Here is a 23,136-nt window from a genome sequence, read left to right as displayed (position 1 = left end):
TGAACGTAGTTTTTTGTCTTTTCTCAAATCTTGTAAAGAAACTTTGTTGTCAACTTAAATACTCTCACCTCTTACAGGGTGGCCACCGACTCTGGAAAACAGGGAAAAAAGGGAAAAAGGCTAAAAAAAAATCCCTGCATGGAAAATTCAGGGAATTTGAAAATTTTGAAAAAATCGGGGAATTATCAGGGAATTTTTCAAAAACTGAAAGAAAAAATCTAAAAGACTGTATAATTATGTCTTGGCTACTGGTGGTTTCTCTTCTTCATAATAGTTACATTTATTTTATATAATACAGAATACTATACTTAGCAAATGCACTCACTGTTTGATGATTCTAAAACTGTTATTCATCATCTATAAGAGATATGTTTTTGTTTCTAAAATGAAGAGAAGCTAATTTAAAAATGGAATTCAGCAACCATTGCCCCAGAGCTCAAATACTAATACAGTGTACTTTGAAAGCAAGCAGAAGTTGTTACACAACTAAAAACTAAAATGAATTGAGTGTCAGTACATTACCGACATTAACAAAATATACCAACATTTGAATCATGCATTAGAAGTACCTGTGTATTGGTAGTAGTTGCTTGTTAGACTTTTGCTAGTTATTAACAAACATTAACATTAGTCTTGAATAGCATTATTATGAAATGTATTTTTAAAACCATAAAATTAGCAACTTCATGAGAAAACTCTTTGGCTTTGAAACCAGTAATGGAATCAAGACTAGCCTGTACATTCTGTGTAGTCTGATCAGGATCCATGTTGTTTGTTTGTGCACATTAACTGTAACAGCCATAGGTCTATAATATTAAAATGAACAGGATGGTTCCTGATCAGAGTACAGGCTTTTTAAATCCATACTGGCCACAAAGTCATTATGCTGGTGTCCCTTGTCATGACTTGAGTTTTATACTCAGTTTACCAGAAAGATGAAATTGTTGTTCTGAATGCAAGGAGGTGTTGACAGTTGTATGCTAATTTAGTGGACTGATTCATTTTTGAAGAAACTTTTATGTCAAATCTTGAAGACCATTCGTCTAGATTTAATATTTTTCTAAGTTAAAAGTTAAAACTGCAGGAAAATTTATTTCCCACTGCCTCATATTAGAAACTAAAGTGCTGGATTGTTTATGTGTAACATCCTGTTTTGATTTACATAATTGTACTAATATTAATAGTGTTTTAAATTCAAAGTGAAAACTGCAGTTACTGGTAGTTTTGTGAGTATAGCTTGGTAGTTTTGTGAGTATAGCTTGTTAGAAACCTGAATGGCTAGAATGTTTGTGATGTAGAACATTGATAATGTTTAGAAAGTTATATATTTGTAATGCTTAAAGGCTTATATGTAACCTTCTGCTTTAATATGCAATATGATTATGAAGATTGTAGTGTCTTTGTGGCATTGTAAAGGAGAATGTTAAAAATCAGGCTCAGTTCATTTACAATTAAAACATGATAACTGATTAAAGCTGTAATCACATTGTTAATTTGAATAATCAATGTTATAGACAATAAAAGACACTGGAATTAGTATCACAACAAGTTACAAAATTAATAATGGTATGTACATGTATGTGAAATGTAAGTCATTGCTGCTGAAGTATTGTAGTTTTCTTTTTTGAGCTGTTTTGAGTTGTTACTTACCATGCTTATTACTCTTACTGAAGTTGCTCAATGAGATCTTAAATTACCTATATAATTGATTATTCAAACAGGATTCTGAAAATAAAATAAATAATGAATATATTTTCAAAGTATAATAAATAAATATAATTTCATATGTATATAAAAATAGATGTAAAATAAACAAGAATATTGGTGGAGAAGGTATGGCTAGAAGAGAAGGATGGAGGCCATAATATTACTACATTTATATTCACAATTGTTGCTACGTCGAACAAAGTATCAGGGAAACTGACTATCCTGTCAGGGAAAATTCAGGGAATTATCAGGGAAATTTACTTCAGATTTTTGGTGGCCACCCTGTCTTAGTTCTGCTATCTCTTTTCTTCCTATCCACCTTTTTCCTCATCTTAGTGATAAGTGCCTCCTTCTGGAGTTGTTCTTGCTCCTGTACAAGGGATTTATACTCACATTCTAGGAGCTGTAATGTATCCTCACTTGTCAACCTTGGTTGAGCGCCCTCTGTTGGTGGAATACAACTAGAGATACCTGAAGGATTTTCTGCAGTGTCGACTTTGATTCCAGTCTCACTCATCTGTTTGTAATCATGCCTTACAGTTGACCTACTGGTTTTCCTACTTTCTGAACCAGACATTTTCACAAATGTTCCAGTTTTTTCCAAAATAGATTTTTCAAATAAACAAATTTTTTTGTTATTGGAGAATCCCAATAGATTTCTGAAATCCTTTTGATTTTTCTACATTATCTTTGATTGACTAAATAATTAAAATTCAACTTTGATGAAATATTTTCTGTATGAAAAACTAAATTTTTTACAACGTGATCTGACCAAAGAAAAATACAAAATGGAGAAAGTTAACACAAAGAAAATTATGCTTTACTAAACTGACCTATCAAAATTGTGTAAAGAGAAGCAATCAAAATAAATTTTGAATCTTGAATGTTAGCCAATCAGAAGAAATCAACAAGTTTTGGATTTACTTGATTTTGCTAGAGAAAAATGTTTGGTTCTCAATAATTAGCCGATTTTAATGAATCAATAAAATCGCCCACATTGGGCTTATCGGGGATGACTTATTTTATGATCTGATATTTTATAGTTGCAGGGATATAAGTTAACACTCGCCCAGTGCGACCAGGTTTAAAGCTGGTCGAGTCAATTTTCCAAGATAGTCGCCCACCCGACGAATGGCTTTGGATTCTTCTAATTTCTGTAAATATTCTGGTTTTTCCGAGTCTGTCTCAGGGTTCTAGCCAGGATTTTTTGAAGGCATGTTGTTGAAGGGTATTTTTGAAGAGCTTAGTCAAAGGGGTGGGTGCGGGATTAGTACCCCCTCCTGCTGGGGGGGTATGGGGGACCACCCCCAGAAAGTTTTATATTACTACAACTCATTCTGGTGCATTTCAGAGAGAAAAACACAGTGTTGTTTTCAATGTTTAATAAGCTAAAGATGATCACCTTATTGAAGTACATGGAATGTCAACCCACACAGCTCTATCAGGAACACCATTCTTTGGCCTTCTCTGGTACTACTGACCATATTGGCCTGAAGTAAAGAATTTAAAACAATTTTGTTATTTACATAGCCAAAGGGATTCGTCACTGCTATGATAAGAGATCTAAATGTTTTTGTTTTTTTTAATGAATTTCAAGAACTTATATGTAAAAAAAAAAAGACACAAACACATAAAACATAGCCGTGTGTGTAAAGCCATGGCAACTTAATTTCTAGTTAAGGTAGTTCTGCACATTTGGATCGAAATTTTTTCTACAATGTAGAATTTGATTAAACTCTGATTTTCAAAAATTCAGAATATACCTAGAAAATTCAGCAAATAAAAAAGATAGGATCGTGTGCTTGATTTTTTGCTGGACTGATTTGAAAAATTTGGACCTCGCAATATTTCATAATGGGAGTCTATGGGAAAATCATTACTTTCATAACATGTATGTGTATGTATGTATACTGCTTGACGCCCCTTTCGAGTATAACTAGCAGGTGCGCGTCTGTGCCAGAATAAAGTTAAAAGAATGACAGTAAGATGTCAAAAGGAAGATAGTGCAAGATAAAACTGTATTAACAAGAGTAAAATCAGGATAAAACAGGGTGTAGTCACTTAATAGTAGTGGGATGCGTTAACAGCATGTCTGAAATGTTCAGGATCAGGCTGATTAACGATCAGGGGTGGCAGCTGATTCCATAGGGTAACGGTGTATGGAAAGAAAGAGAACTTAAAAACATTAATGTTTGTATGGATCTGCCTAAGGGAGTGTTCGTGCATATAACATTTTCGCAATTAAAATTTTTTCTACAATGTAGATTCTGATGATACTTCTCACAGTTGTAAATAAACACATGGCCTCTAATTTGGTGAAATAAAATGTATAGATCCATGTGCTTATTTTTGAGACATTTGAGCATGATTAAAGTGAGTCAGACATTTCATGCTAATTTTAAGACAACATTTTAATTATTTTAACGTGTCGTATGTTTTAATATCATGTTTTGACTTTAGAAATATGGCAACAGTGCCATTGTAATATATTTACTCACAAATTTCAATTAATTCATAAAATGATTTTCATTTCCGTACGCCGAATCCAGGCTTTATTCTACGTTTTCCGGATAAATGACGTTATGCCATCACTTCTGGTTTATCAAACGTGCAGAACTACCTTAAGTCGTCAACTCTTCCTCCCTATTTTCTAAGTATGCATGTCCAATATTTTTTCCCCAAAGGAATCAGATTTGAAATATAAAATGTTGTCTTCTTATAATTTGTTTAACAACTGATAGTTTGCCCTGAAAGGGCCAGAATTAGCTATTTTGACCTTGTCTGCACAATAGCAGCTTCATTTATGATTTGATTTTAACCAAACTTGCACACAACTTGTAACACTATAAGATCTTGGTTCCTTTCTTGAACTCGCGAGATTCCATTATGGGTTCCAGAGTTATGGCCCCTGAAAGGGCCAGAATTGGCTATTTTGACCTTGTCTGCACAATAGCAGCTTCATTTATGATTTGAATTTAATTAAACTTGCACAAAACTTGTGTCACCATAAGATCTCAGTTCCTTTATTGAACCGGCCAGATCCCTTAATGGGTTCCAGAGCTATGGCCCCTGAAATGGCCAAAATTAGCTATTTTGACCTTGTCTGCAAAATAGCAGCTTCATTTATGATCTGATTTTAACCAAACTTGCACACAACTTGTGACACCACAAGATCTTGGTTCCTTTCTTGGACTGGCCAGATTCCATCATGGGTTCCAGAGTTATGGCCCCTTAAAGGTCCAAAATTGGCTATTTTGGCTTTTGCAGCCATATAGAGACTTCATTTATGGTTTTATTAGCTCACCTGAGCACAAAGTGCTCAGGGTGAGGTATTGTGATCACTCACCGTCCGGCTTCCGTCCGTGCCCGCGAAATGATGGTTAAGTGACTTCATAACGGTACTTTCTCTTTGATGTCATTCATTCTGTTCTGTTTATGTGACCTTTTTCCTTTTATGTGACTGATAGAACAATAGAGAGAACAATGGGGGTGTCACATAAATACAGTTTCGTGAGAACGTCCGTCCGTCCGGTGTCCGTCCACACTTTCCTTTAAACAACATCTCCTCCTAAACCAACAGGCCAATTTTGATATAACTTCACAGGGATGTTCCTTGGATGGTCTTCTTTAAAAATTGTTCAAAGAATTGAATTCCATACAGAATTCTGGTTGCCATGGCAACCAAAAGGAAAAACTTTAAAAATCTTCTTCTCAAAAACCAGAAGCCCTAGAGCTTAGATATTTGGTGTAAAGCATTGCCTAGTGGACCTCTATCAAATTTGTTCAAATCATGACCCCAGGGTCAAAATTGACCCCGCCCCAGGGGTCACTTGGTTTTACATAGGAAAATCTTAAAAAATCTTCTTCTCAAAAACCACAAGACCTAGAGCTTAGATATTTGACATGTAGCATTGCCTAGTGGACCTCTACTAAAATTGTTCAAATCATACCCCCCGGGTCAAAATTGACCTCACCCCAGGGGTCACTTGATTTTACATAGGAAAATCTTCAAAAAAATTCTAAAAATAAACCAGAAGGCCTAGAGCTTAGATATTTCACATGTAGCATTGCCTAGTGGACCTCTACAAAATTTGTTCAAATCATGAACCCTGGGGTCAAAATTGACCCCGCCCCAGGGGTCACTTGATTTTACATAGGAAAATCTTCAAAAAATTTCTAAAAATAAACCAGAAGGCCTAGATCTTAAATATTTGACATGTAGCATTGCCTAGTAGACTTCTACAAAATTTATTCAAATCATGACCCCCGGGTAAAATTGACCCCGCCTCATGGGGTTACTTGATTGTACATAGAAAAATCTTCAAAATAAACGAGAAGGCCTAGAGCTTAGATATTTCATTTGTAGCATTGCCTAGTGGACCTCTACAAAATTTGTTCAAATCATGACCCCCATGGTTAAAATTGACCCCACCCCAGGGGTCACTTGGTTTTATGTAGGGAAATCTTCAAAAAATTTCTAAAAATAAACCAGAAGGCATAGAGCTTAGATATTTCACATGTAGCATTGTCTAGTGGACCTCTACAAATTTGTTCAAATCATGACCCCCGGGGTCAAAATTGACCCCGCCCCAGGGGTTACTTGATTTTACATAGGAAAATCTTCAAAAAATTTCTAAAAATAAACCAGAAGGTCTAGATCTTAGATATTTGACATATAGCATTGCCAAATAGACTTCTACAAAAAATTTTCAAATCATGACCTCCGGGATCAAATTGACCCCACCCCATGGGGTTACATGGGGTTACTTGTTTAGCTTTAGCGAAGATTTTTTTTCAAGAAAGCAATTGAATTCAGGTGAGTGATATAGGGCCATCATGGCCCTCTTGTTTAGTTTTATTCTTCAAAAGTTTTTCTAGAAAGCACGGAGCACATGCACTTTAGTGGTCCCTATAATAATAGTAGAAAATGTCTTAAAAGTTATGTATATAACCAGCAACAGTAATACAGATAATCTGATGATGATGTTTAGTTTTTATCCTATCTAGAAGTTTGGGAATCATCAGAATCATTAATAGAGTAATCGGAGTAATTATTTAATTAAATATAACATTAAAGAAAAAGAACAGCTTTTGATGTATTACCTGGTTCACATTTATCTGTAGCTCAATCAGCTTTTGTTGCCAATTAACTAAGGCACAACTTCAACTGAAATACACAGTCAGGTGTAAATTGTAATCAATCATATGTCTGATATTTTGACAGATGATTGACGAGCAGTTTGGTTAGAAATAATTAACTGCTGAAGGGTCAAAGGCATGCTGAAGAAAGGCAAAAGCAGTGTTCCCAATCAGTATTTTTTTCAAGGGTAAACTTACTCCCTTGACACAAAAACAGGGGGTAAATTCGGGCAGAAGGTCACGCTAAAAAGGGCAGGGCACTACGCCCTGCTAGTCTGCTCTAGAAAAATTCCTACATTAACACTGATTTTTTCAATTTTTTTAACAGAAAAATATCATATTTAGATCTACAATAAAGTTGACATGTATAGGAGAAAACAGCATTACTGAGAATTTTATTTGTTTTCTTAGGTAAATATGGGTGTGCCAGACACAGACAGTACAGGACCAATGAAAAAGCGTCAGCGGCTATCATTGAAGGCAGGACGACAGAAATGTGTGACACCTGCTCAGCCTCCAGCAACAGATGCCAGTAACAATGCCAGCAAAACATCACCAAAACAGTAATGATACAGTTTTTAGCTCGACTATACAAAGTACAAGGAGAGCTATCCTACTCGACCCAGCGTCGGCGTCTTTCCGCGTCCCCACCTTGGTTAAAGTTTTTAGCTCACCAGAGCACGAAGTGCTCAAGGTGAGCTATTGTGACCGGTCATTGGCGTGCGTTGGGCGTCAACATTTGCCTTGTTAACACTCTAGAAGCCACATTTGTGACCCAATCTTAATGACACTTGGTCAGAATGTTACCCTCAATAAAATCTTGGATGAGTTCAATATTGGGTCATCTGGGGTCAAAAACTAGGTCACCAGGTCAAATCAAAGGAAAAGTTTGTTAACACTCTAGAGGTCACAATTTTGGCCCAATCTTAATGAAACTGTCAGAATGTTACCCTTAATAAAATCTTGGGCGAGTTCGATATTGGGTCATCTGGGGTCAAAAACTAGGTCACCAGGTCAAATCAAAGGAAAAGCTAGTTAACACTGTAGAGGCCACATTTATGACCATATCTTAATGAAACTTGGTCAGAATGTTGATCTTGATGATCTATAGGTCAAGTTTAAATCTGGGTCAGGTGGGGTCAAAAACTAGGTCACTAGATCCAATCAAAGGAAAAGCTTGTTAACACTAGAGGTCACAATTTTGGCCCAATCTTAATGAAACTTGGTCAGAATCTTCCCCTCAATAAAATATTGGATGAAGTCGATATTGGGTCATCTTGGGCAAAAAACTAGGTCACCAGGTCAAATCAAAGGAAAATCATGTTAACACTGTAGAGGTCACAATTTTGGCCCAATCTTAATGAAACTTGGTCGGAATGTTACCCACAATAAAATCTTGGATATTGGGTTATCTGGGGTCAAAAACTAGGTCACCAGTTCAAATCAAAGGAAAAGCTTGCTAACACTGTAGAGGCCACATTTATGACTGTTTATCTTCATGAATCTTGGTCAGAATGGTAGTCTTGATGGTCTCAAGGTCCAGTTTGAATCTGTGTCATGTAGGATCAAAAACTAGGTCACTAGGTCAAATCAAAGGAAAAGCTAGTTAACACTGTAGAGGCCACATTTATGACCATATCTTAATGAAACTCGGACAGAATGTTGATTTTGATGTTCTATAGGTCAAGTTCAAATCTGGGTCAGGTGGGGTCAAAAACTAGGTCATTAGGTCAGATCAAAGGAAAAGCTTGTTAACACTCTAGAGGTCACATTTATGACTGTAACTTATGAATCTTAGTCAGAATGTTAATCTTGATGATCTTTAGGTCAGGTTCGAATCTGGGTCATGTGGGGTCAAAAACTAGGTCACTGGGTCATATCAAAGGAAAAGCTAGTTTACACTTTAGAGACCACATTTATGACCATATCTTAATGAAACTTGGTCAGAATGTTATTCTTGATGATCTTTAGGTCAGTAGGTCAGGTGAGCGATACAGGGCCTTCATGGCCCTCTTGTTTTTACACTTTCTCTTTTTTCTACTTATCTCTGTAATTATTTGATGGATTTGATTCCAACTTAAAATAGTTATTCATCATCATCACCCACATCATCTGACATAAGGGCCATAACTCTGCAACCAATACAGTCATGATTTATCCCCCCTTTTCACTTAGATTTTCAGGTTAAAGTTTTGATGCACTTTCACTCTATCTCTGCTATTACTGAATGGATCTGATTCAGACTTAAAATAGTTGTTCAACATCATCACCCACATCATATGACACAAGGTGCATAACTCTGGCACCAATTTTTCATGAATTATGCCCCCTTTTACTCAGAATTTAAGGTTAATTTTGATGCATTTTCACTATATCTCAGTTGTTATTAAATGCATTTGATTCAAACTTGAAGTAGTTGTTCTACATCATCACCCACATCATATGACACCAAGTGCATAACTCTTTCACCAATATTTAATGAATTATGCCCCGTTTTTACTTAGAATATACTTATATAGTGTTTTGATACACTTTATCTTTACCTCTCCTATTAATATTTTTGACACAGACTCAGGCTATTGTGCAATATCCTCATCCACCATTGGAGTCAATAAACACTCCAGTGACAGCTCCAGTTTCCTCAGATGTGCCCAGTTTCACTATCTAGCATGAAATAGTCGAGCGTGCTGTCTCATGTGACAGCTCTTGTTTAGCTCATCTGATTTTTAGCTCACCTGTCACAAAGTGACAAGGTGAGCTTTTGTGATCGCGCGGCGTCCGTCCGTGCGTCCGTCCGTAAACTTTTGCTTGTGACCACTCTAGAGGTCACATTTTTCATGGGATCTTTATGAAAGTTGGTCAGAACGTTCACCATGATGATATCTAGGTCAAGTTCAAAACTGGGTCACGTGCCCTCAAAAACAAGGTCAGTAGGTCAAATAATAGAAAAACCTTGTGACCTCTCTAGAGGCCATATTTTTCATGGGATCTGTATGAAAGTTGGTCTGAATGTTTATCTTGATGATATCTTGGTTAAGTTCAGAACTGGGTCACGTGCGGTCAAAAACTAGGTCAGTAGATCCAAAAATAGAAAAACCTTGTGACCTCTCTAGAGGCCATATATTACATGAGATCTTCATGAAAATTGGTCAGAATGTTCACCTTGATGATATCTAGGTCAAGTTCAGAAGTGGGTCACGTGCCATCAAAAACTAGGTCAGTAGGTCAAATAATAGAAAAACCTTGTGACCTCTCTAGAGGCCATATTTTTCATGGGATCTGTATGAAAGTTGGTCTGAATGTTCATCTTGATGATATCTAGGTCGAGTTCGAAAGTGGGTCAGTAGGTCAAATAATAGAAAAACCTTATGGCCTCTCTAAAGGCCATATTTTTCATGGGATCTGTATGAAAATTGGTCTGAATGTTCATCTTGATGATATCTAGGTCAAGTTCGAAACAAGTTCATGTGCTGTCAAAAACTAGGTCAGTAGGTCTAAAAATAGAAGAACCTTGTGACCTCTCTAGAGGCCATACTTGTGAATGAATCTCCATAAAAATTGGTCAGAATGTTCATCTTGATGATATCTAGGTCAAATTCGAAAGTGGGTCACGTGCCATCAAAAAGTAGGTCAGTAGGTCAAATAATGAAAAACATTGTGACCTCTCTAGAGGCCATATTTTTCATGGGAACTGTATGAAAGTTGGTCTGAATGTTTATCTTGATGATATATAGGTCAAGTTTGAAACTGGGTCAACTGCGATCAAAAACTAGGTCAGTAGGTCTTGAAATAGAAAAACCTTGTGACCTCTCTAGAGGCCATACCCTTAAATGGATCTTCATGAAAATTGGTCAGAATGTCCCCCTTGATAACATCTAGGTCAAGTTTGAAACTGGGTCACGTGCCTTAAAAAACTAGGTCAGTAGGTCAAATAATAAAAAAAACCTTGTGACCTCTCTAGAGGCCATATTTTTCATGGGATCTGTATGAAAGTTGGTCTGAATGTTCATCTTGATGATATCTAGGTCAAGTTTGAAACTGGGTCAACTGCGGTCAAAAACTAGGTTAGTAGGTCTAAAATTAGAAAAATCTTTTGACCTCTCTAGAGGCCATATTTTTCAATGGATCTTCATGAAAATTGATCTGAATGTTCACCTTGATGATATCTAGGTCAGTTTCAAAACTGGGTCACATGCGGTCAAAAACTAGGCCAGTAGGTATAAAAATAGAAAAACCTTTTGACCTCTCTAGAGGCCATATTTTTCATGAGATCTTCATGAAAATTAGTGAGAATGTTCACCTTGATGATATCTAGGTAAAGTTAAAACAGGGTCACCTTCCTTCGAAAACTAGGTCAATATGTCAAATAAGAGAAAAACCTTGTGACCTCCCTAGAGACCATATTTTTCAATGGATCTTCATGAAAATTGGTCAGAATTTTATTTTTATCTTGATAATATCTAGGTCAAGTTCAAAACTGGGTCACATGAGCTCAAAAACTAGGTCACTATGTCAAATAATAGAAAAAACGACATCATACTCAGAACTGGGTCATGTGAGAAGAGGTGAGCGATTCAGGACCATCATGGTCCTCTTGTTTGAAAAAATGATGAGTTATTTTTATCACTTGATCGGTGTCTGTGTCGGCGTCGGCGTTGCCTGGTTAAGTTTTATGGTTAGGTCAGCTTTTCTCCTAAACTATCAAAGCTTTTGCTTTAAAACTTGCAACACTTGTTCTCCATCAATAGCTGACTCAGTACAGCAAGAAACATAACTACATCCTGCTTTTTGTATGAATTATGGCCCCTTTTGAACTTAGAAAATAGATTTCTTGGTTAAGTTTTGCATTTAGGTCAACTTTTCTCCCCAAGGGTCAAAGCTATTGCTTAAAAACAGCAGTTATTCGCAATTAAAAGCTGACTCTGCACAGCAAGTACTGTAACTCTACATTGCTTTTCTTGCAAGAATTATGACCCCTTTTGGATTTAGAAAATCATGGGTGTGACAATATTTCTATTATACAGAGACAAAAAGGTTAGATAAGTGTCTGCACCCACAAGATGATGCTCATTTTAAGTTGGCTATTAGAGGAATAGTTAGGCTTTTTACACTCATCATGTGTTACTGTCAGCATCCTGGTTGGTTAAGTTTTGTATATAAGCTGGTATCTCAGTGGTGGGAATGTTTGAAACATCACACACTTGCTCATTGTCATGATCTGAAATGAAGTGCTCAGGTTTCATATCTCAGTTTTGAATTTTTACAAAGTTATATCTGTTTTTAGCTCGACTATTCATAGAATAGTAGAGCTATTGGACTCGCCCATGCGTCGGCGTCCACGTCCCGATTTGGTTAAGTTTTTGTATGTAAGCTGGTATCTCAGCAACCACTTGTGGGAATGGATTGAAACTTCACACACTTATTCACTGTGATAAACTGACTTACATTGCACAGGTTTCATAACTCTTTTGCTTTTTTACAAAATTATGCCCCTTTTTTGACTTTTGGTTAAGGTTTTGTATGTAAGCTGGTATCTCAGTAACCACTTGTGGGAATGGATTGAAACTTCAAACACTTATTTACTGTGATAAACTGACTTACATTGCACAAGTTCCATAACTCTATTTTGCTTTTTTACAAAATTATGCCCCTTTTTCGACTTAGAAGTTTTTGGTTAAGGTTTTGTATGTAAGCTGGTATCTCAGTACTCACTAATGGGAGTGGATTGAAACTTCACACACTTGTTCACTGTCATGATCTGACATGCACAACGCAGGTCCCATAACTTTATTTTGCTTTTTTACAAAATTATGCCCCTTTTTCAACATAGAAATTTTTGGTTAAGTTTTTGTATGTAAGCTGGTATCTCAGTATCCACTAATGGGAAAGGATTGAAACTTCACACATTAGTTCACTGTCATGATATGACATGCAGTGCAAAGGGTCAATAACTCAACTTTGAATTTTACAAAATTATGCCCCTTTTTCAAGGTAGGAGTTTTGGGTTAAATTCTTATATGTAACCTGGTATCTCAGTACCCACTAATGGGAATGGATTGAAACTTCATACACTTGTCCACTGTCATGAGCTGATAAGCACTATGCAGGATCCATAACCCTATTTTACTTTTTACTAAATTATGCCCCTTTTTCGACTCGTATTCATTCAAGCGACAAGGCTGTTGAATAGTCGAGCGTTGCTGTCCTCCGACAGCTCTTGTTGACTTCTAAAATCAATTTTTTTATCCCCCGCCGATGAAATCGGGAGGTGGGTATTGAAATGGCGTTGTCAGTCCGTCCGTCAGTCCGTCCGCAGCCATTTCTCAGTAACTACTTGGTAGAATTTCATGAAACTTGAAATAAACATGAACCAACATACTGCGATGATGCCCGTCAAGTTTTTTTTTTTGAATGGTCAATTTCCCTCAGAGTTATTGCCCTTGATTTAATAAAAAATGTCCGTCTGCAGCTATTTCTCAGTAACTAACAGGTAGAATTTCATCAAATTTAAAATAGACATGAACCAAGATACTGTGCTGATGCCCGTCAAGTTTTTTTTTTGATAGGTCAATTTCCGTCAGAGTTATTGCCCTTGATTTAATGAAAAATGTCCGTCTGCAGCCATTTCTCAGTAACTAGCAGGTAGAATTTCATCAAACTTGAAACAGACATGAACCAAGATACTGCGATGATGCCCTTCAAGGTTTTTTTCGATTGGTCAATTTTCCATATAGTTATTGCCCTTTAATTGTTTAAAAATCCACAGATCTGAACATAACAAAACAACCAATTGGAAGAATTTCATTAAACTTCTTTCATTCTTTTCCATGAACATTTATTATAAACATGTGATGTTGTGTACCTACACCTGGTCACCACCTTACCTTGGTCCCCCCACCCACCCACCACCCCACCATTTTTTTTTATTTTTTTATTTTTTTTTTCATTTTTTATTTTCTATCAATATTTATAATCAACATGTAAACTGTTGTATCCTCACCCCCCCCCCCCCCCCAGCCCCACCCAAACAAACCATTCATTTTCTTTTAATTTGATTTTGAATTTCATTAAACTTCTTTCATTCTTTTCCATGAACATTTATTATAAACATGTGATGTTGTGTACCTACACCTGGTCACCACCTTACCTTGGTCCCCCCCCCCCCCCCCCCCCCCCCCCACCATTTTTTTTTTTTTTTTTTTTTTTTTTTTCATTTTCTATCAATATTTATAATCAACATGTAAACTGTTGTATCCTCACCCCCCAGCCCCACCTAAACAAACCATTCATTTTTTTTTAAATTTGATTTTGACTAATGAAATTATTTGCTTCTTGGTAACATTCTTAACTTTTTGCTGGATATATTTTTTTGCCGTTCCTCAACTCTGACCCTTTCGGCGGGGGATTCCAATTCATCGAATTTGCTTGTTTTATATATGTGTTTTGTACGTTAGCTGGTATCTTAATAACTACTTGCAAGAGCTGATTGAAACTTAACACACTCAGCCACTGTTACTTTTCGTCAAAAGGTGCTTTAGCTGCCTTATAAGTGTTTGTTATTAGGATTAAAGTTCAACAGTGAGTTACTCATTGGAGATTTGTTGATTCACTGTAGTCAGGTTTGATGATGCACATATCAAATATTTTTATTTGAGCAAAAACCTATACATTTGGACAGAGGTTATAGGTTCAATTTGTTACGCTTGGATAGGGAAAGTGACTTAGTGAGAGACAGAAGATTAACATGTAGAGCTTTTTTGAAAAGTAAACTCCAAGATTTCCTTGTTATATGTTTTTTTCGGATGTATATATTTCCTCTGTTGTAATTTATTTAAACTCTTCAAATAACTGCTATTATTTGTAATGGTTTCTATATCCACTCTCTTTTCTTATGTTTCAGAGAGAGTGAGAGATCGGACAGTTCTGCAACAATGAGTAGTGTGTCATGGACTGACAGCAGTACCTCAGCTAGTACCTCCAGCTCCAGCAGTAAAGTTGATATGAGAGTGCCTGCTGTAGCTTCATTAGAAAACTTTGGTAACACTTATTTTGCCTCCAGAGGGCTTTATTGGAAAAGAGCATGTCCATTCGTCTGTCTGCCTATCCATTTTGTCCTTGTCTCCATATCTTATCAACCACTGGGAAGATTTTCATAAAACTAGCATCATTTGTTAACCTTGTCAGCACTAACCAAGGTCACTAGGCCAAAGCCAAGGTCACACTTGAAGGTCAAAGGTCATTGTCATAACATATTTATTTCCTCTATCAAGGCAGCATCTTAAAGAGTATTAATTACCTTAAGTGATAGTTTTAGTGTTTTTAGTATTAAGAAAATAACAAATTTGTTTGACCAATCATATGAACTATAGGTTTCTACTTTTTAAGTTAAATATAAAATGATAAGGTGAACTCGATATTATTGAGTTTGTGAACAAATTTTCAATGAAATAACTACCTAGTCAAAGTATTAAATTGTTTTGATAACACTACAAAAATGAATCACTAGTAACATATTTTAAATAATTTTACATAGATTAAAGTATTATGAATAAACCAAAACACAGTAGAGAGAAACAGTTGTTAAATACATTAAACTTTGAAGTCTTGGCAATGTTTCGTAGAAAATATCTGATATAAATTTCCTATGTTGTTATAAACAAGTAAAGAAGAAACGGAACTGATGAATAAAGTAACATTTTTTGTTTCTTATCTGTTTAATTTCAGGGAACACATGCTTTATGAACTCAGTAATGCAGGTGCTCAGGTACACGCCTGGATTCCTACATAACCTGGCACTTCTCTACCAAGATGTACAGGCATCCGAGAAAATCAAACGGAAAAATAAAAAGAGCGAAGATGTATGTATTCTTGCATGTTGGTGTGTTATTTGATTCAGATGTAACGTAAAGTGATGGGTCCTCTATATCTTTGTCATGTGGGGAAGTTGTCTTTTTGCGAAAACATATTTACACTGGTTAGAAATCAATTTTTTTTTGCTCTGTTTACAGGACATGTTTCATTACAAATATTTAATGGTATTAGACTCCTTCAAAAATGATTTGTTTAAATTTGGTTTTAAAATTCACAAAGTCTATGTGTTTTGTTGTGTAAAAAAAAACAGTCATAAGCACATATATAAACCATTACTGTTTTCTAGACCCATTTACTCGCGTTTTTACAGATTATTAAAATCGGTAAAAAGACCTTTTGGAAGCATAGAATGCAACCAAGCAGAATAATAGTAGACTCGGTTTGATTGAGTCTGTTCATGAGGTAATGAAAAGTGCAACACCTCTCGCATCCCCTAACACCGGCTTGAGTGGAACTCTATTACACATCTATTGAATGGACTCTATGATCCCAGATGACCCAAAAATAAACAACAGTGTCTGATAGTCTGGTATATATCTTGACATCAGGTTAAAAATTCAATTAAAACACTAATTTTACACATGGATTGTTACATCAAAAAAATCAAGTAGTCCTAGTAGCCTCCGTGGCTGGATGGTTAAGATCATTGACATTGAATCACTTTCCCGCCACCAGTATGGCTCTGAAACCTTAACTTTGGTCGTAGAATTCTTCCATAAGGAAGGCATCCAATAATTTATGGAAGGATGGCTGGTATTTCCACTGAGGTTCTTGGCAAATCCTGAAACATTGCCTTGGGGGTGTGGGGGGGGGGGAGCACCTTGGGCCTACTGTACTACTAACTTAATAGTTTCAGTCCTTCAAAGCAGTTGTTTAAACATATTGAAGCTATAAATTATGAAATGTTGAGAGATTTTCTGTTTCAGGAACCATCAAGTTTTGCAGAGGACAATAATAAGAGATGCTGTAAAGTTGTCAAAAATGTCTACAAGGTTTGTACTCACGGCTTTATGCATTTATATGATGAGTTGTGGCAATTATTTCTGGTTGGACCCGCCTTTAAAAGACGTTTTTCATTTTGTCTCAAAGCTCCAACAGTTACCAGACAGATAACCTTTGTGGCCTTGCAGTTAATGAGTTAATGTTGATGTAGTTGAAATGGACTACTAGTCTGCTTAGTAGAGTATTTTCAAAGTCAAAGAAATATGCTGTGTATATATATAATAAAGAGTGACTGTTTGGCTGTAAAATGTGCTGAGAAATGTAATATGATTTGATTTTAACTTCTTTTTGGTCACTTTCAGGTATACCGAGATCTGTCGGCATTGGAGGAAAAGTATGATGAGGTAGCATCTGATGATGTGATGTCCATGGCTGTCAAACCGAATAAAATATTACAAGCAATAAGGTCAGTATAACAGCAGTGAGTCATACATGTAAATATTTTAACATTTTAGATTTGTCAGTATAAAGCTTGACTATTTGAGTAATTAGGAGGGCTATTGTATTCATCTTGGTGGCCCAGTTTCATTCAGGTTCAAGTTTCAGATTCATTTTGTCTTTTCTGCCTCTGTTTTCACCAAACTTCACAGAAGGGCTGCTCTTGGTAACAGGTAGACATCTGATATAAATGTTACATTCCACACAATGAAATGTATCAAAACCTGTTTCTTAGATTCCCTTATTCCCCTCTCACATAATACTCCTGATTACATTTTTCACACCATACCTTGTCCCTTTACACCCAAAAAAGTAAAATTTTAAACTCACCTGATTACATCAGTTGGGGTCAATAATTTCTTCAAGCGACACCTCCAAAAACCAAGTGGAATTCTTGAATCCTCAGGTGGTCCTTTTTCAATGTTTTTTTTTTTTTTCTTTAAGAAATAACTGGTTGCCATGGCAAGTTAAAGGAAAAACTTTAAAAAATCTTCTTGTCAGAAACTGCTGCTAACCCATTGTCATAGTGAATTCACAGAAATATTCCTGGGAGAAACAAGATTATTCAAATTACTCTTAAATGCCAGGGAGCATGGTTAATTTTCCCTCTATGAAATGTTTGCAGGACTCTTAATCATGATTATGCATTCTGTGAAAGGAAAAGTAAACTTCCTTTAAAAAGCATTCAGATAATTATATCAAGAGAATATCAAAATAGTGGGAATAATTTATGCCTCAGTGTTTTAAAGGTTCAGCTTGATTGCACTTTGGTGCTTCTAGGTCTGGAAATAGGAGACCTTATAATGAATTCTCACAAACATAACCAGATTTAGTCTGTAGACCTAACCTAAAATAAAACAATTTTTTGTGACCTATTTGATGAATGTTCATCAGACTTGGTCAGAAGCAAGGTCAAGTTTAGATGAGCAACTTTGGGCCTCTTGTTTCAAAGTGTTGATTTGAAATATGCTTCAACCTGTCGTGCATTTTTCAGGGAATTGAACCCGATGTATGAAGGACACATGCAACATGATGCTCAGGAGTTTCTCCGCTGCTTTCTTTGCTACTTTCAAGATGCAGAAAAAGAAGTGCAAAAATTCTACAGTCAACTTCCTCACACTTTAACTCCAAAAATCAATCCCATTATGGAGAGATTTCTGGCCAGCTCAAATACCAGCCAAGAAACAAAAGACAAAATTGTGAAAATTGTGAATGAAGTGACTGAAAATGAAGCTACTGAGAGAAGTAGCACAGAAAATGTGATAGAAGCAGAGAAGGTGAAAGTTAACTTGTTTCCAAAGTCAGAAATAAAAACTGAGACTGCAAAGTCACCTAGAAAAGTACAAGTTGCACCTAAGGTAGGAGATACTGCAGGAGTTGTTGATGAAGTAAATGAGAAAGTCACTCATGTTGGAGCTAGTACAGTTGTTAATCAAGGTGATGTTATTCATGTTGGCTTGAAAGCCGTTACAAAATTACCATCTCCTGGAGAGATTGGTGAAAGTGCTGAAAGTGAGTTACATGACAGTAAGGGTAAACAACAGAGAGAAAAGGCATCAGCCAGGAAAGACAGAAGATGTAAGCCATATGATAAAAGTCATAAGGGTCAAGGAAAGAATAAAGACAAAAGTGAGAAGTTAGATAATCGAAGGAAAGGTAGAAAAGCTCTGGTGAAAGAAACCAATCAGCTTTCAATCATTGAAGGGTTTACCAAAACATACTCATCCAAGAAAAGACTTGGAATGAGAGGGGCTGTTCTGAAAAAGTCAGCTGAGGAACTGTTTGATGAAGTAAGTGGTTTAGAACAAACTGCAAACAAAGACTCTGATACAGATTCTCAAAGAGAAAGTACTTCACCAGCTAGATCGATTAACAGTGATAATAGTGATCAAGGCAGAAGCTGTGATACCGAAAACAAACAAGATATACCCTCCACTTTAGTTGAGCAGTCAGAGTCCGGAAAGCTGAAGGATGAAAAATCTGAAAATAACATTTCGAAGTCTGATGCAGCAGTTCATTGTAAAGAGCAGAAAGTGTCAACAAACAGTTCCTACCAAGATGTGTTTACCCAATTTCTTTCTGCATTACCAGAAGAAGATTCTGATTCTGTAGAAATGCAGTCTGATTCTGATAATGAAGACATTGTTTTAAAGAAGAAGAAAGAAAAGGAGCTCCGGGATTCACCAAGAAGGTCACCTAGAAAGGTGGCTTCGGAGATGTTAAGAACCAGTCCACGAAAGTTTGAAATATCCAAGCTTGCTCTAACCTCTAAATCTGAGTCTTCTGTGATGACTGTAAAACACCGGCTAGAGTTTTCAGGAGACAAAATACACAGAGAAGGAAACCCGGAAACAGAAAATAACACTAATACAAGTCATAATGCCACAGCATCTGACACATCTACCACTGTATCCACACCTACTGTGAAATCTGAAATAGTTGACATTGAATCTGAAGGTAAAATGGAAAAGAATGAAGAATCTCCAGCAATACCAATGGCTCTATTACCAGTAGTGAAACTAGAGAACTGTGACTATATCCTCAGTGAAGACGGGACCTCAGTTAGCTTTGCATATGCTACTAAGTGCCTTTCGCCATTGAAAAGTGGTTGCAGAAGCAGCTCTGGGTCGAGTAATTACCTGAAACAAAGAACCCAACTCTCTATGGACATATCAGATGAAGAAGAGTTCAAAAGGGCACTAGCAGAAATGTTCAACTCTCCTGTCAAAAGCAGATCCAAATATGACCTTATTGAAAGAACATTCCAGGTAATAATTACATCTTGTCAGATTCAAACTTTCTAATTATAATTTTCCATTATGGCCAAAGTGGAACACTACTCGCTGAAATGTCAGTGACTCGAGCTAAATAGCTCAGTTTATTTCTACCCAGGTCATTTTGGTTATATATTCTCTATATTTGGATTGCATGAAAGTTGAGACACTGGATACCTTCAGCAGGCGTTTTATTCAACCTCTTGTGGCGGTGAGTAATGGATACTGTATTTAAGTTTGTTAAATAATTTATTGACATCTCTTTCTGCTAAGAATAACTGTGCTACAAGTTACAGAATAGCATTTATTTCGTTGCGCATTTGATCGGTTTCATGTCTTCATATCAAGTCCACCACCCTGTTAGCTCAATGTGGAGAGTTCTGTTCCAGAGGTTGTGAGTAGGATTAGGGCTGTAAAGTTCAACTCCTGCTCATTAATGCTTGCAAGGGGAATACTATTTGTCCAGTAACTTTATGGGGAAAAAAAGAGATAAAAACAGTAACAAATCTTGCTCGAAAATTTAATCAGCACATCAAAATATGATCAACAAGTCTCTGTAAATGGCTTGTTTACAGTGTAGACTGTATCTCATTTATCGAGACATTTACAGTATCCTTGCATGTGGGGAACGCTTTTCATGGCAATTTTATTTGAAGATATTACATTGAATTCATTCAACCACCAGTTTTAAATTAATTTGTGTTGAAAGATTACCTTTACCGCTGGTGGTACAGAAAATTAATTATATGTTATGAAAAGATGAAACAGCATTTTCTCAATCAAGTCCACATGTTGTTGACATTTAAGTAAAAAAAGATTGTGTGTATTTCAGGGAACAATGATGTTACGTACACGATGTTTACAGTGTGAGTCATCCAGAGAACGGCAGGAAGATTTTCATGATGTCAGTGTACCAGTTAGAATTGAAAAGTCAGACAGCGACACTGAAGATGGTAATTGAAAATGTTTTTGACCCTTTGATCACTAGCTTCAGGCCTTGGATATTTATGCTTCTGATATAGTGTTTTTATGGGTCACACATTAAACCGGAATCCACCTAAAAACCGGAATACACCGGAATACACTTTCCATAACCGGAATACACCTGTATTTTTTTAATTAAAGGTATTTTTGAAGGTTTTTTGATATAATTCAATCATATATATCATAAATAATCAACATACCAAAGGAAAATACAATACGTTCATGCAAAACGATTTTATAAGAGATTGAAATTCGGCGACCGCGCGGGAAATTACCATAACCGAAATACACCCGTATTTCTTCAACAAATGCTATTTTTGAAGTGGTTTATGACTGAATTCAAAAATATATATCATAAATCGAGGGTTCAACGCAATAAGGGCGTATCTACATATAGTTATTATATGTAGATACGCCCTTATTGCGATGAACCCTCGAAATAATTAATTTTCAAAATGAAATTAAAATACTTTTGCGCATTACGTTTTGTACATGATTGAAAATCGGCGAAGGCACTGGAAATTTGCGTACTCGTAAATGAATTTCCATGCCCTAAAATTCTCTAATGTACACCCGTATTTCTTAAATAAATGTATTTTTAGGGTTTATGATAGAAATCAATCATATCTAAAATAAATAATTAATTTACAAAAATATACATGTACAAAGATGCATTTAAATACGCAACGACATCATATTGCTTTATTTAAAACCACATTTCTATTTACGTTCACGAGGTCACGTACACTAACAGAAATCTGTTTGCCAAAAATCGTTTTACTCCATTTATTTAAATTGCTGCCGCTTTTTCATTATTTAAGATTTTTTTATTCTGTTCTTTGTACTTTCTGGTCAAAAGTCTGAATTTTATGGCCATAGTATGTATCATTTAAAATTATTTACTTTTAGAAAGAAATAAGTAATTAAGATCGCGCTGTTTGAAGTTTTACAAATAATTATGTGAAAATTCGACCGTTTTTATAGAATTTTCCCTACATTACTGTCGATATCTTATTAAAATCGTTATAGAATTCAAACTGTATTACTTCTTAAGCGGTGTTGAAAACTTGAAGCGATAATATTAAAAAATGAATACACTACGCGCGTTTTTTTTTTTTTTGTACGTATTGATTAACAAAAGTAACGTCGAGTGATGTAAATTAGATATTACGATAGGTCGCACGTGCTCGTGGAATGGAAAATTACCGGCATGATGTTTTGTATCTTTACGATTCCCGGGTAAATTCCAGTCAATCCAAATAATAAGTTTGTTGACGTTTTTCACGATGTAATTTCTGAATTTTGGTAAAGTTACGACGTAAAAACACTTTTCCAAAATTTCCGGAGTGGACTGGAATTAATAAAACTGATTTTAACAAAATAAGGAATTCTGTAAATGAAACACTGAAAAAGTATTTAAAGGAAGACTATGTTGATACAGGAAAACGACTACGATACCCGAGATATTATGATCGAGACTTAGTGCATCCTGGAGAGAAGGAAGGAGGAATGAAAATGTTAAAATCTACAATACATCGGTGTTTTAGCAAAACATTGGATTAGTATTGATACGTTAAAGTACATGAAAAATACCTGTTTTTACTGAGTGTACCTGTTTTTCTTAAATTTTTCAATTTGCAATTATAACGACAAGTATGAAATTAAACAAAAGCTTATCATATTTAACTGCACTTATCTTGTCAGACATTATTTGTCACATGTCGCATATGTGTGCTTACAAATATACTGATTAATTGATATAATCAATAGGTGTGATAATCCAATCAAACTCTATCAGGACTAATCAGAGGCACGTGTTTGTTACGCTGCATATATTCAAAGGATCTTAATTTTGCTTTGGAAATAAGCACAGTAAACGTTTTTATATTTATATATTAAACATAATATAATTCTTTTGAAAACTGATTTTTCGTAATTTATTTTCTTCTTAAATTATCAAATTAAACATGAAGAAATAATTCAGTTAGTTCCAATAATAAACATACGGCCGGTTCTTTCCGATCAGTGACATGTGTTTTGTGTATAATTCATTTAAAAATTGAATATTGATATTTTTTCTTAATTAATTTTCTTTTTTATTTGTTAAACGAAATGCGAAATATGAAGAAATAATTAAATAATTTCCAATTATAAACATGTGACATGCCCTTTCCGATCATGTTAAAAATAAAATATTAAAACATTGTTATGTCCTTTCCGA

General features: G+C 35.6%; 1 protein-coding gene across 1 annotated transcript in view; it reads left to right on the top strand.

The window, feature by feature from the left end:
- Positions 1-23,136, top strand: part of LOC123561482 (ubiquitin carboxyl-terminal hydrolase 1-like) — a 48,786-nt gene that overhangs the window by 8,760 nt on the left and 16,890 nt on the right. Inside the window, exons 2-8 of the mRNA XM_045353880.2 lie at positions 7,258-7,409; positions 14,747-14,883; positions 15,571-15,704; positions 16,644-16,709; positions 17,022-17,125; positions 18,152-19,925; positions 20,764-20,884. Coding sequence (XP_045209815.2) covers positions 7,258-7,409; positions 14,747-14,883; positions 15,571-15,704; positions 16,644-16,709; positions 17,022-17,125; positions 18,152-19,925; positions 20,764-20,884 — 2,488 coding nt within the window. The remainder of the gene's footprint in view (positions 1-7,257; positions 7,410-14,746; positions 14,884-15,570; positions 15,705-16,643; positions 16,710-17,021; positions 17,126-18,151; positions 19,926-20,763; positions 20,885-23,136) is intronic.

This window comes from Mercenaria mercenaria, chromosome 10, assembly GCF_021730395.1.
Source record: "Mercenaria mercenaria strain notata chromosome 10, MADL_Memer_1, whole genome shotgun sequence".
Lineage (NCBI taxonomy): Eukaryota > Metazoa > Mollusca > Bivalvia > Venerida > Veneridae > Mercenaria > Mercenaria mercenaria.
Note: the sequence above shows the minus strand (reverse complement) of the source record. Positions and strands in the feature narration are given on the sequence as shown.